At 40.3% G+C, this 13992-nt stretch overlaps 3 protein-coding genes across 11 annotated transcripts in view; 2 read left to right on the top strand and 1 right to left on the bottom strand.

Moving 5' to 3' along the window:
- PKP4 (plakophilin 4) overlaps positions 1–12615 on the bottom strand; it is a 231836-nt gene extending 219221 nt beyond the window's left edge. For 7 of the 9 annotated variants that reach the window (XM_027588571.1, XM_027588575.1, XM_035726564.1 and 4 more), the window contains exon 1: positions 12473–12615. The gene's annotated coding sequence lies outside the window, so the exon portion shown is untranslated. Of the gene's footprint in view, positions 1–11348; positions 11470–12472 lie in introns of those variants that run through there. The other 2 variants (XM_027588570.1, XM_035726562.1) reach the window with 2 other exon arrangements.
- LOC118356801 (caskin-2-like) lies at positions 11358–11775 on the top strand. The gene has a single exon (XM_035726565.1). The coding sequence runs from the start codon at positions 11439–11441 to the stop codon at positions 11766–11768; it is 330 nt and encodes a 109-aa protein (XP_035582458.1). The 5' UTR covers positions 11358–11438; the 3' UTR covers positions 11769–11775.
- A 362-nt stretch (positions 12616–12977) lies between the features above and the next one.
- CCDC148 (coiled-coil domain containing 148) overlaps positions 12978–13992 on the top strand; it is a 236888-nt gene continuing 235873 nt past the window's right edge. The window contains exon 1 of the mRNA XM_035726921.1: positions 12978–13254. The gene's annotated coding sequence lies outside the window, so the exon portion shown is untranslated. The remainder of the gene's footprint in view (positions 13255–13992) is intronic.

Genomic DNA, 13992 nt, shown 5'->3' with positions numbered 1-13992 from the left:
GAAATTCAAAACAAAACCCAATGTTAAAAATTGCATTTAAAAATACAGAATTGTTACCAGAAATTGAATATACCTGCTGTCCAAAACAAAACAGAAAAACACAATCACTGAAATTACTACAAAGCAACTTCATGATTTCCACTTAAAATGAATGATGGAGTTCTGCTAAAAATGAGGTAAACTCATAGTAGATAGTATTAATAAATCAGTAACAAAAATAAGAAACTTTATATATATTTAATAGACAAGCTGTCTATATATTTTATAGACAGGTTTTTATAATTTACCTAACTATTAAATTACTGAGGTCTCATGTGATTCAATGTATAATTACGGAAAGAAAGCTTCAAAAAAAATTATAATTCAGGGGAGCTTCACTGGCTCAGCTGGTGGAGCATGTGAGTTTGAGCCCCATGTTGGGTGTAGAGATTACTTAAAAATAAAATCTTTAAAAAATATGTATAATTCAATCTAGCATTTGCAGCTGAAATCTAAAGCTTATGATAACTCAGAAAGCTGTACACAGACATTTATAGCAGTTACATTTATAAATTGAAAATTATTAATTAAAAATAACCCAGATGTCCTCCACAGGTGAATGATTAAACAAACTGTGGTACATCCATATTATGTATTACAAAGCAATAAAACAGAAGAGATACTTATAATAACCTGAATGAATCTCTAATGAATTATGCTGAGTAAAAACCAAAAATAAGCAAAAAACTCCAAAGTTACATACTATATGATTCTATTTATATCACATTCTTAAAATGACAAAATTATAGAAATGGAGGACAATTAGTTGCTAGACATTGAGGAGTGGGTGAGGGTGAAAGAGAAGTGAGGGCATGGCTGTAAAAGGGCAACATGGGGGATGCCTGTAGTGATGGAAATGTTCTCTTATCTTGACTGTATCAAAGTCAATATCCTGCTTGTGACACTGTACTATAGTTCTGCAAAATGTTACTACTGGGGGAAACTAGGTAAAGGGTACACAGCATCTCTGTATAGTTTTTTAAAACTGCATCTAAGTTCATAAAAATCTCACAAATAAAACAATTTTTGAAAAGTATTACTTATTCAAATTTTACCACTGTGATTACTTGAATTGGGGGAAGGACCACCAAAATGTATGAGTATTTCTAACTACACTATTAAAACAAAACAAAGGTTTGCTACACCCACTGGGCTAAAACAAGCTATGAAATTTCCTTGTTTTAATACTTCTAATGTTTATTTAGTTTTAGAGTATGAATTATATCATTTTAGTAACATTTTTTCCTTTGAAAAACTTCACATTTTTAAAATTACATCTACTTTTGACCTCAATTCATCAGCTGAGTATATAAAAGTTATTACTAATTCACAAAAGACAGGGACACAGAAAGTTTCCTCAAAGTCATACTGCCAAAGCCTGACCAAGCTGGTCTTAGTACTTGATGGCTGCATATGAATAGTCTGAGAAAGAGCACTATGTAAATTCATGTCACCATAGTTATAATCCAGGCAATTAAAATTAATATGAACATGAATCAATCTGTTTTAAATCTTCTAATTGAGGATTTTTAGTAAGGAATTTGATAGAATGAATTACTTATCTGGAAAGTTTATTATAATTTTCTTTTAAAAGGCAAATGCAGTTTTTCCACTGAAACATGCATGATAAACAGTTTTGAGGGTCTAAAACCAAACAGTTTACAAAAGTAGTTTATAGATAGAAAGAGGGTTGCAGACAGAAGTTCATCCAAGAGTAGTAGAAGGTATTCCAAAATTGTAATTTACAACTCATTCATTCATGAGAGAAGATATTTGCAGGAGATATATCTCATAAGGGGTTAATGTCCAAAATATATAAACAACCTACACAACTCAACACCAAAAAAACCCATCTGATTAAAAAAAATGGGCAGAGGATCTGAATTGATCTTTTCCAAAGAAGACATCCAAAAAAGAAACTGACTTTTCTGCTTATTCAGTCATTGACAAATTGACATGTGAAAAAATGTTCAACATCACTGATCATCAGGGAAACGCAAATGAAAACGAGTCATCACCTTACACCAGTTAGAATGGCTAACATCAAAATGACAAGAAATAACAAGTGTTGGCGAGGCTTTGGAAAATAAGGAACTCTCATGCATTGCTGGTGGTAATGTAAACTGGTACAGCTACTGTGGAAAACAGTATGGAAGTTCCTTAAAAAATTAAAAATAGGGGCACGTGGGCGGCTCAGTTGGTTAAGCGTCTGCCTTTGGCTAGCCCAGGGTGATGATCCCAGGGTCCTGGGATCGATCCCCACATCAGGCTCCCTGCACAGTGGGGAGCCTGCTTCTCCCTCTCCCTCTGCCTGCAACTCCCCCTGCTTGTTCTCTCTCTCTGTCAAATAAATAAAGTCTTTAAAAAAAAGTATATAAAAAAATTAAAAATAAAAATACCACATGATCCAGGAATTTCACCACTGGATATTTACATAAAGGAAATGAAAACACTAATTCACAAAGATACATGCACCTCTATGTTTATTGCAGCATTATTTACAATAGCCAAGATATGGAAGCAACAAGTGTCTATCAATAGATGAATGGATAAAGCAGATGTGGCATACACACACACACACACACACACACACACACACACACACACACAAAGGAATATTACATAGTCATAAAAAAGGATGAGATCTTGCCATCTGAGAAAGCATGGATGCATCTAGAGAGTATTACGCTAAGTGAAATAAGTCAAAGAAAGACAAAGACCATGATTGCACTTATATATGGAATCTAAAAAGGTAAATAGAGCAGAATCAGACCTATAAATATAAATATTTCTCTCTATATATATAAATATATATGTATAAAAATGGTCTCTATAAATACAGAGAACTGATGGTTGCCAGAAGGGAGGGGTGATGGGCAAAATGAGTGAAAGGGAGAGATACAAGTTCCCAGTTATGGAATGAATAAGTCATTGGAATAAAAGGCACAGCATAAGGAATAAAGTCAGTGATACTGCAATAGCACAGGATGGTGACAGATAATAGCTACGCTTGGGGTGAGCATCACATAACATACAGACAAGTTGAATCACCATGTGGTACACCTGAAACTAATGTAATATCGTGTGTCAACTATACTCAAATAAAAAATGTTTTTTAAAAAACTAATTTATTGGGGTGCCTGAGTGGCTCAGATGGTTAAGCATCTGCCTTCAGCTCAGGTCATGATCCCGTGGTCCTGGAATCCGGCCCCATGTTGGGCTCCCTGCTCTGCAGGAAGCCTACTTCTCCCTCTCCCGCTCCCCCCTGCTTGTGTTCTATCTCTGGCTGTCTCTCTCTCTCTCTCTCTGTCAAAACAAAACAAAACAAAACAAAACAAAAACAACTAATTTATTCATACAAGGTATCTAGAAAGACTAAAGGCCAAGAGTAAGTCCCTACTGTTGAGCAGCTCAGAGGAGGAGGAAGAGAAAAATGGGAATCCTAGAACCAATATATTCCAGTTACATCTTAGGATGGTCAATTTCTGGATTTATGTTGCTTCCATGGAAAATTGTGTTCAGAGCTCCAATCAAATGACCCACAAACAGTATTTTTGAAGACTAACACCTGCCAATATACCGTCCAAAGATTTCAGACCAACACATATTTTTCATCCACCGACAGTCTGAATTAGACATTTAACAGCTGAGCTGTTTATCACAGGTCTCAAAATAATAATAGTTCTCGGGCAAGTCCAACTGGGTTTTCTGATTCCTTTTTCAATGCTTTAAAAAAACTGACTTTTCTGCTTATTCAGTCATTGACAAATTAACAATAAGTGGAAAATTCCCATCAGTGCATCAGTCTGAGATTCAAGGTAAGATTCAATGAGACTATTTATTCTAGCAGATGTCACAAGAGATTTTCAAAACATTCTTGTGTTTATTCATAACAACGGAAGGGAATATTTTCAATAACAGATAATAAGTCTGGACTTATAAAGGCAAATTGCATAAAGAATAAAGAAAAGCACAAAACACAATAAACCAAAGCACTGCTGTATGAAAATAGAACTTCCTTAAAATGGCAAGTCTTAAAGAATAAATTATGGTTTTTCATAAATATTTCATTTTCACCGTGATCAATTATTTCATAAAGGCTATGTGGTATTCAACGAAATATAACCAAAACAATGAAGTTTATGATTAAAACCTTTTCTGAAATCTCTATCTTATTATTGGTAAGGGAGCACTTTCTCAGATACAGGTTTTTTTCCCAATAAAAGCCACTGACAGTGGTTAATGCAGCAGGTGTCTATCTAGATTCTGGTAATGTATCAAGTAACACATACCTAAAAAGTAGACTTAGCTAAAACCTAGTAAATACAAAATCATTTTACAGCTCATTTTTAACACTTACAGAAAAATTTTACATGTTTATTTATATACTAAAGTTTTCTAGGACATTTTTTTCCAGTTCATGTGTCTTATCTTTCCCAACTACATTGTAAAATTAATCACAGATTCCTTAAAGATGGAGACTCTCAATACTGAATCCAACACAGATGATAAAACTCCTGGGGGAAATCATTATTTGGCCATGAGGCCTAGCACAGTCTGATACAGAGCAGGGGACTAATGAATGTTGCTTGGGAAGGAGCTTAAATGAATCCTATGTATTTTTAAATAAGAGGTATTCAAAACAGAACACAATACTTCACACACAGTAGGGCTCCCATAAATATATGAAGCACTAATTGTGTTTAGTCCCCTTGCTTGGATCCCTGTTGGTACTCAGGAATTAGAAGTTACTTCCAACTATATCAGTCCTTTTTTCCCCATTCAATCCAGGGTACAGGTGTCAGAAAATATGACGCACTTCACTTCAAAGTGGTTACTACTGGTTTCTATTTTACATGAGTGTCTCTAATTCTTGTGAAGGTATGGAAACTAGAAAGCCTATTCAAGTGTTTACTTTGATCATGACACTGAAAATTCATTTAATATTGCATAGATTAGTAGTATAACTGATTCTCTTTCTGAAAGTAATGTACTTAATGCATTAGCAAAGGAAAAGGCAATCTCAGTATTTTTAAACTACTATTTATGGATGTATACATATGTAAGTTCTATAAGGATTTTTTTTCCCTTTTGTGGGGAGCAGGATCTAGAAGGAGCTCTCTTCAATGGAGTTTTTGTTTAAAAACAAAACAACCCCCCCCAAAAAACCCCAAAACAATACAAACCAAAGAGCACAAATTCAAGTACAGTATCATTCTGTTGAAATCCATCAGTTTCTCAACACTGGTATGTTGTCTATATGCAAAGATTAGAACTAAATGAAAGGTACCTATATTCCTTAATGAGATATGAATTAGTGACTTCCTAGGCACATAAAGTATTCATGGAAAAGCAAGATGCTTTCAGAGAACAACTTCATCTCAGTTAATTTCTTTGAGAACAAATCGAACCAAAGCAAATGGTAAGTGGGTTTTTCTCATTTTAACAAGACTAGTCCCCTTTAATCGCTATCTAAATCCCCTTCTGTTTCTATCCAACTTCCAGAAAGTTTAGGTTCAATTAGGGGTTAAGCGTCAAAAGTGCACAGGAGACTGACTTAACAAACAAATCCAAGAGGTTAGCTACTAACTCTGCCAGTATGGGTTCAAATATCTGCCTAGCTACAACACATATTTTTATGAGCTGAGCATTTCAGGTATACAACTTCAAGTTTCTCCCCTTACCACAAAGAGTAAATTATAATAAATTCTTAAGAAGACAGTGTTCATTTTTGCTGAAGGAAAAATGAAATGAATGAGATGCGTAATATTCTAAGAATAGTGAAATATAAATACTAGAGCTCTAGAGAGCATCTAGTCCAACTCCCTCATTTTATACACGAGAAAGCTAGAGCCCAGGAGTTAAATGACTCACTCATGGGACACACACAGCTCAGTAGTACAGCCAGGTCTAGAACTGGAGACTCTTCGAATCTCTTAAACCACTGTCTGTCTGTTGGTTTATTATGTCAAGTATCTTCCAAACTTCTCTTCTAGTCCTTCTTGCTTTGGCAGTTTCCTGACAATTTCAAGTGTGACCAATTCTGGACAGAAAAGGCAGCTTAAAAAGTTAATTTACAAGCTGCAAGCTAAATATAAGTCCATAAAACATTAGCACTTTCTTCACCAATTGACTAGGAAGGACATTGTATGACTACTACTTAGAATTACAAATGCATTAGTTATATATTTATTTAAAAGGTATGTTTTACATTTTGCAAGGTTTCCACTCTGACCCCTGCAATATAATACAGTCTTTACCTTTTAAACATAACAGTTTATTAAGGCATGTTTAACCAAATCTCTTACACGTGATGGTTTAGCAGTGTTTTACATGCCTCTATGTGTTGCCTACCTAAAAAAAAAAAAAAAAAGGTATTAACTTCCCTATTTTAAAAAGGCCCTTCTTTGATTTATTTTGCTGGATTCTCTTCCTTATGGGCAATCTCTTATAAACTATCAAGCTCATAATTTCTCTTTAGTAGTTTATTTCTTCCCGAAATATTGCATTTAGATTCATAATCCTGTTGACTAAGATCATAGAAAGCAAGCCAATAATTTGCCTGATATATAGTAGAAGCTACAGAAAGTATCATTAAGGAGGTGCCTGGGTGGCTCAGTTGGTTTAGCGTTCAACTTACTTTAGGCTCAGGTCATGATCTTAGGGTCCTGGGATTGAGCCCTGCCTTAGGCTCTGCACATAGTGGGGAGTCTGCTTGAGATTCTTTCTCTCCCTCTCCCTCACCCCCTCTCACCACTCTCTAAAAATAAATAAATAAAGCTTTAAAAAGAGAAAAGTATCATTAAGTACCACAGTGTAAGAATAATGACTTAAATGTATTAAGAGCTGCCCCAGAGCTTGAAATGCTTTACCTGTATTAACTCATTTAATCCTCACAACGACCATTTGAGGTGGATATTCTTATCATTCTGTTTTACATATTAGTAAAATGAGATCCACAGAGGTTATATAATTTACCAAGTCGCACACCTAGCAAATAAACAGAACTGAACTATGACAGTCTGGCTACTAACCAGATACCTCCCTCACTGCCTTAATGACACTTTTTTATGGATTTCACTCAGTGTCAAGGTGAAAGCCCAAGGACATTTTTGGCCTAAACTACCACGGTTAATTCTGGATGAGGGGTGGGGGTAGACAGCCAAGGCCCTGAAAACATTATATGCTTTAATCCCTCCCCCTCACTTCCCAAAATGACATTGTTAAAAAAGGAAAAACAAAACAATAACAATTTAAGATGAGCGGAGATTCAAAAGTCTCAAAAGAGAACCCCAACTATCTTGTTGCTATGATTTGCAGTAGGAGGCGAAACAGGGCTGATTATATAAACGAATGCTTAGGAAACCTTTTCTTAAAAAACAAAAAAGCAAAAAAACAAAAAACAATGAGGGACTTTGGAAACCTTGAGCTGAAATGTATCTTAGATCAATGCAATCCAAACCCTGCATTTTCAAAAGGAAGCTATAAACCCAAATGTTTCAAATGGTTTGTGGCCATAGATTTAGATCTAATTTCTGGAGTAGGGTGCTTTTCACCCCTCCCCAAGTTTGCAATTTAAGAGAAAGCTTACAATGGACCAGAATTTCAGACACCACTTACCCAGTGTTTTAAGTCAGTTGTGGATGTCTATGAAAAACAGTATGCCAAATTCCAGGCCATGCCCCCAAAGCCTTCACAATACTGATAACAACCCCTCTTCAACTACACATTTTACCTGTTTCATATATAATGCCATTTTTATGATAAAAACTCACATCCACTCTAAATTCAACTTCGAACACTAAGCACCAACTTCTTTATTAAGTGGCACCTGAAAAGGGGCTTTCTCTGCCTATCCAAGCAGACAGATGCATTGGGTGGTGGTGTGTGCGCGTTGGAGGGGAGGGAGGTAAGGGAGGGGATCCAGATCAGGGAAGAACAGAATAAACTCCCTTGGATATTTACAACTTACTAAATTTATATTTAACACAGACAATAATTATAGAAGTTGAACATGCCTTGGCTGTCGAAGAAAGAGGGTTATTGATTCACTTGCCCCCTTCCCCCTCTCCCCACCCTTCATTTGGAAGTTCTGGACTTTATGAGGGCTATGATATAATATCTGCCTACCAGGATTGGCATCTACCCAAAAGGCAGGCATTATTCAGTTCAAGAAAAAGGTTTCACAATGACATGACTTAAAATAATTCAGACACTTCCATATTTTAATTTACATATTTTATAGTAGTAAAAATTTACAATCCAATCTCTAATGACATTTTATCATCTGCAGTGAATCATTATGTATTAGTCACAATAAACTATAATATTATCAAGACTATGAATAATAAAATGATCAGGACTGTAGCTAACATTTATTAGTGTACCAAATAAAAGTAAATCTAAATTATAAAAAGAAAAAACTTAAACCAATGACAAAGGGAATGTCTGCAGCAAACTGAAGAGCAACATTATGTAACATCCTCAATTTAGTTATAACATAGCCCCAAAAGATGAAGATAATTCCACTGAATTATTAAAGTGATAATGTAAACAATATTTGAAAGTCATACAACTTCTCAAATGAAACCAGCAAGCACATGAATCTCTTTGCGACCTAGGGCCTCATCCCCTTATCCTAAAAAGGAAACCTGTTATTTCTTACAGATGGGCATCAAATTGACCTGCTGATTGATACCACCGCTTACTGGCAGTTTATGAAGCCTGACATCCAGTTATGCTTAAAGTTTTACTTCCTCACACGCGTGCTCTCTCTCTCTGCAGCTATTTGTAGTTACAGTTTGGGCATGAAACAGTTACCTAGTTTCCCACACATAACCAGTCCACTGGTGTTCTGTATCAGATCCTTCTTCCCCCTTCGTGCAGGAAAGGCACTACAAAGCCACTGAACACACTGCAGCAGTAATTATCTCCCCGTACACGGAAGGCGTGAAGGCAACTTCCCAGTGACAGACAATTCCATGAACGTTTATGCCCTGGGATAACCCTAGAATAACCTCTATCTTATCTTCCAGTTAATAATGAAGATATGACTTCATTATTATGATTCCATTTTAGAATTAAGCAAATTAGGGATTTACTTCTCGACTGAAATAGGAAAAAAACATGAGAGCATTCTCAAAATATCTTAATATTTTGAAGCAGTCCAGTGAGACTGGACTTAAGTGATTCACATCATCCAGGATGTGAAAATTCTCTATTTAAATCAATTCTTGGCCAGCAACAAGGAAATAATTCAATTTTAAAATTGGCAATAACTGGATTTTTAAATTAAACGAATGTAAAAGTTTTAAATTTATTTTCCCAATTTGTATAGAGAAGAAAAAACTGCAATTCTGACTTAATATAGACTTAATTCAAATACTCAAGGTCATATAATTGCTAAAGTTTTTATTAAACTGAATTGGAGAGTTTAAGTCAAAATATATAAGAATTAGATTTGGATTATTTAGCTTGTAAACGCAGCACTAACATCCCCCCCATGAATGCCAGCTGCTCCTACTTTCTGCTTGCCTTCTCTTATGCTTCCCTTCATTACTACTCTGCCCCACTACCTCCCTTCAAAACCAGCACAGATAAGAAATAAGATAACTGAACACTTAGTTTCACAATTTAGAACCTTCAGTGTTAACATACAATACATGAAATGTTGCACCTTCTCCTTATATAATAGTGGGGGTTGGTGAGGGGATACTTCGGTCAAAACACAGTTTATGTTACTGGTTGTGAATGATTACCAGTTTTGAAACTTCTCTTCAAATATCTACAACAACTAGAATATATTTCTAACTGAAAGCCTACCTTTACTTGAAGCAGGTAAAACTATTTGCACAGACCATCATATATATATACATTATCTATACACTTGAACCAGTTATTTCAATTTCTAATGTAGCAGAGAAACAACGTGCTTTTCACATCAAATCAAATAAGCAGGTGCTAAACTCTGCTGTAATGTGATGTTACATAACAAGTTTCCTGTTGGCATCTATAAACACCTGGCAATATCCTATACAGTGTTACTAACTCTCTAAATTAGAAGATCTAAAGATTAAGGATATACCTGAAAAACAATGTAGCAGGCAAAAGACACACAACCTTTCCCAGTGCAAAGTTTTTTTTGTTTTTTTTTCTTCTATTTTTCCTTTCTGTTCAGTCTTTAACTAAAAGGTATCATCTTATGCTTTTCAATACATTTGATCCACACAAAGTAGGTATTGGAAGACAGCTGAGACAATTAACTTATTATTTTCCTGAATCTGATACAAAAATAACCAAGTGTGGAGAGGTTTATAGTAAACTCAACCTCCAAAACAAACCGTGTCAAACAAAGGCACAAATAGTATGCTTTTCAACATCCAGAAACCTTATTTTGGACATCAATTGTTCTCATTTTCATGTTACCATTTCCATAACTGCTTCACAGGCACCAGAAGATACTTCTATAGCAATATACTACATTCAAAAAGAGAAGCAGTCTTCTACTTCCCCTTTTAAAATAAACAGCCCCATTCTAGAAAAGCATCGTCTGTCAAAAATTTGCTTTTCTGCCTTAAAGAAAATAAAATTTGACCAAAAATGTATATGAATCATTACTGAATTTATACATAATTACCATTCTTTAAAAGTTGGAGGGCTGTATTTATTTTTTTTCAGTCAAACTCAGTAACAAAAAGAACTGCGACCTCAACTAATAAATTGCATCTTGAAATATACATGATTGTGTTGTCCCCGTGTTACTTCCAATGGTAACTGACACGCCCCGAATTTAACTGTACCAGACAGTTCTATCTGTCCCATCGCTGACCAAACACTGCTTCTCTGTTTCTATTCATTATGTATTATAAGAGGTCTAAACACAACCCAGCATGACGAGAAAAAAAATTACAATTCTTATGACAGCAAAGTGATGCATTCAAGTTCTCTCTTGCTGTACCATCCCTATCCGTGAGCATTAACAGACATTTTTGATAGAGCTAAAATGCGTTGGCTGCAAGCTCATTACTCTAAGAACCTTGGGCACCTTTCCTGCAGGTTTTCAGAAAACCCTCGTAAAAACCAGGCACTATTCAAACCTTGCAAACCAAACTTGCCAAGAACCTTGTGCAATGATCAGTAACCTTGGCTACACCACCATCCGCCTCAAATTCACGGTCCTGGAGACCAATGCAGCAAAACCAAGGCTAGAGGCTAGCTAAAGCCCAAAAGAACTGCCGCTCTTCCCCTCCGCCGCCCTTTCTGCCGCATGGAGAGAGGCAAGGGGAGAAGAGGAGTAGAGCTAGGCTCACCAGCTCTGAAGATGCTCCGGTGACCTCTGGCTGCGCGACGAGAGCTGGGCCGGGAAGGCGCTAGTGCAGCCGCGGCGGGCCGTGTGGACTATGCCCCTGGTGCATTCCTCGCATTCCTGCACAATCTGTCGCCAGCCGAGGAGCCCGCGGCGCGCTCCACCCCCCCCACCCCGGACACACACACCTGCCTATTTGCTGCGCCCCGAGCGGCCACCGCCGCCGCGACGCCTCAACTGCCCGCGCTCGCTGTTTGTCGCACTCAGCCACACGCAACCAAATCCCGGCCCCGCCGCTCAACCCCTCGCTTCCCGGGTAGGGGGAAACGGGGAGAGGGCCAGGCAGCCCCAGCGGTGGGCAGGGACACCAGAACCGCCTGGGGTGGGGGGTGCCGCAGCTCCGCTTCAACTCCTGGCGGGGTGAGGGGGAAGCCACGGCGCAGGAGGGCAGCCAGGGAAGCTCCGGGCTGGGGAACCGGGAGGGGTGGAGCGTGAGGATACGCCGCGAAGAAGCGAGGGGCGCACTGGCCAGAGAGGGGTGGGCAGGACCCACAGGAGCGCCGGACTCCGGGGGCAAATGCGAGGCGGTCGCATGCAACAGGGGCGTGGGAAGAAGGAAAGGGGCCAGGATGCAGGATCTGGAGCTGGAGGGACGGACAGACCGCCCCGAGGGCTGGGGACGGCGGGAGCCCCACGGTGTTGGGGGCGCGGGGCGGCGTGCCAGGCGGACGGGAGCGGGGGAGCCTCGGGGCAGACGTCCGGGAGGGCTCGGCGTGGCGCTGAAGTTCGAGGCTGGGGGCTCTGGATCCGAAAAAGCCAACGTGGGGAGGGTCCTGCGCGGCGTGCAGGGAAGACCCGGGGAGAGTAATAACCGGGAAAAGCAAATGGAGGGTGAAACTTGTGCTCCTGCCGGGGGGAGGGGAGCAGGCAGGCGAGTGCGGGCAGGAACACGAGGCGGGGCAGGAAAGCCGAGGCGGCCGCGAGGCGGTGGGGACGGAGTAACGGGAGGGAGGCGCCCGTCCCCCACGCGCCCCTTACGGGCAGGTCCGGGCTCGGGCACGAGGGGGCGAGGGCGGGAGGTCTCGGGAGCAGGAGTCTTCGCGCCCTCCCGCGAGCTCGCACACTTACTTTCCAGGTTAGGCTGCGCCGGTCGTCACTCGGGGGATCAGGGACATCTGCGCCGAGGGGTCGCCGCTGCGGCACCCCCAAAAAATTAAAAAAAGTGCCGCGGCCAAGCGGCTGCCCGCCCCTCCCTCCCCCACCCGCCCCCTCCCCCGAAGCGGCTCTCCCACCACCCCCGGCGGCGGCGGTGGCCAACTTGCCCCTCTACCCGGTGCCCATGGTGCCGCCTCCGCGGCCAGCGTCGACACGGACTCAGCCCCGGAGCCCCCTCTACTGCCCAGAGGCCGCCGCCGCCGCCCGCCCAGCCGCCTGCCCGCCTGCCCAGCCAGCTCCGGGCTCCCGGGAACGTCAGCACGCCGCCGTCTCCGGACCTGCTCCCCGCCAACCCATTGGTCGGAAGGAGAAGGCTGGCCCTCCCCATTGGCCCGGCCCTCATATTGAACCGGCCAATGCGAACTGCGGTTTCAGGTCGCCATAGAGACCGATGCTGTTAAGAGCGAGAGGGCCTGAAGAAGGTGGGGAGTGAGGCTGAAGGTGTCTCAGGCTTTGGGAACGGGAGGGGGTGTAGGGAAGAGGTACAGGGGGATTCCTGAGTGCTGGCTCTGAAACCTGAGGCAGCTTGTGCTTTGGCTTCCTGTCAACCCCAGCTGTGCATGGTAGGGTTTGTCCCTCACCTCACCTCGAATCCATGAGAGCCTAGGAGAGGGCATTTCGCTTTTCCTGCGTCTGGGAGCCCCTGAGACTTTGCCCTTTGACCTTTGACATGTGTGCAGCTTCTGCTACTCCAGGTGAGTTTGCACCCCATCCCTTAATTCGCTGTTTCCTGACGTCACTGATCCACCTGAATTCTACTTGTTTTCGACCAGCCACTCCCCTTTCCCTGGGGCGGATCTTGCCTCAAAATGTTGGGTCTAAAAACTTACAGTCCTACGTAAAGGAGACTCAAAGAATATTTCCTTTGAATGATATTTTGGTAAGGAAACAGGCTGACGTATATTATGTCGGATGTCATTGCGTCATCACATAAGAGAATGTATTCCCTGCTACTCCAAGCAAACCTCTAATCTCGCCATTGGAGGATATTTATTAAAGACCCACCTGTGTGTACATTCTGCACTGTGAGTTTGGCAGGTGCATGCTCTTTCCCCTAAGAGTTTACAGAGTGGGGAAAGACAGGTGACAAAGTCAGTTCTTCATGCCTTCTGATGATCTCAGAGAGTAAAGGGAATAGATTACAGTTGACAGATGTTGTTTTCTGGGTATTTTCCAGTTTACCTCAAATTTGATAAAGAAATGAACCGAGACGTGTACACAGAAAAATCTTGAGTTTTAATAACAAGTTCTTTGCTTTCCTTTAGTCACCTTGCGCTAGTTTGTCAATAACAATTGTTTTGTAAATAACTTTCATATTTAGATACTGGTTTATTCAAGTGGGTCTTCATGAAAATATTAGGCTTTTAAGCATTATATTGCTCTATCATGTAGTCACTGATATTCTTAGGTTTCTTCTTTTGGTGATTTTACCA

Source organism: Zalophus californianus, chromosome 3, assembly GCF_009762305.2.
Source record: "Zalophus californianus isolate mZalCal1 chromosome 3, mZalCal1.pri.v2, whole genome shotgun sequence".
Taxonomy (NCBI): domain Eukaryota; kingdom Metazoa; phylum Chordata; class Mammalia; order Carnivora; family Otariidae; genus Zalophus; species Zalophus californianus.
Note: the sequence above shows the minus strand (reverse complement) of the source record. Positions and strands in the feature narration are given on the sequence as shown.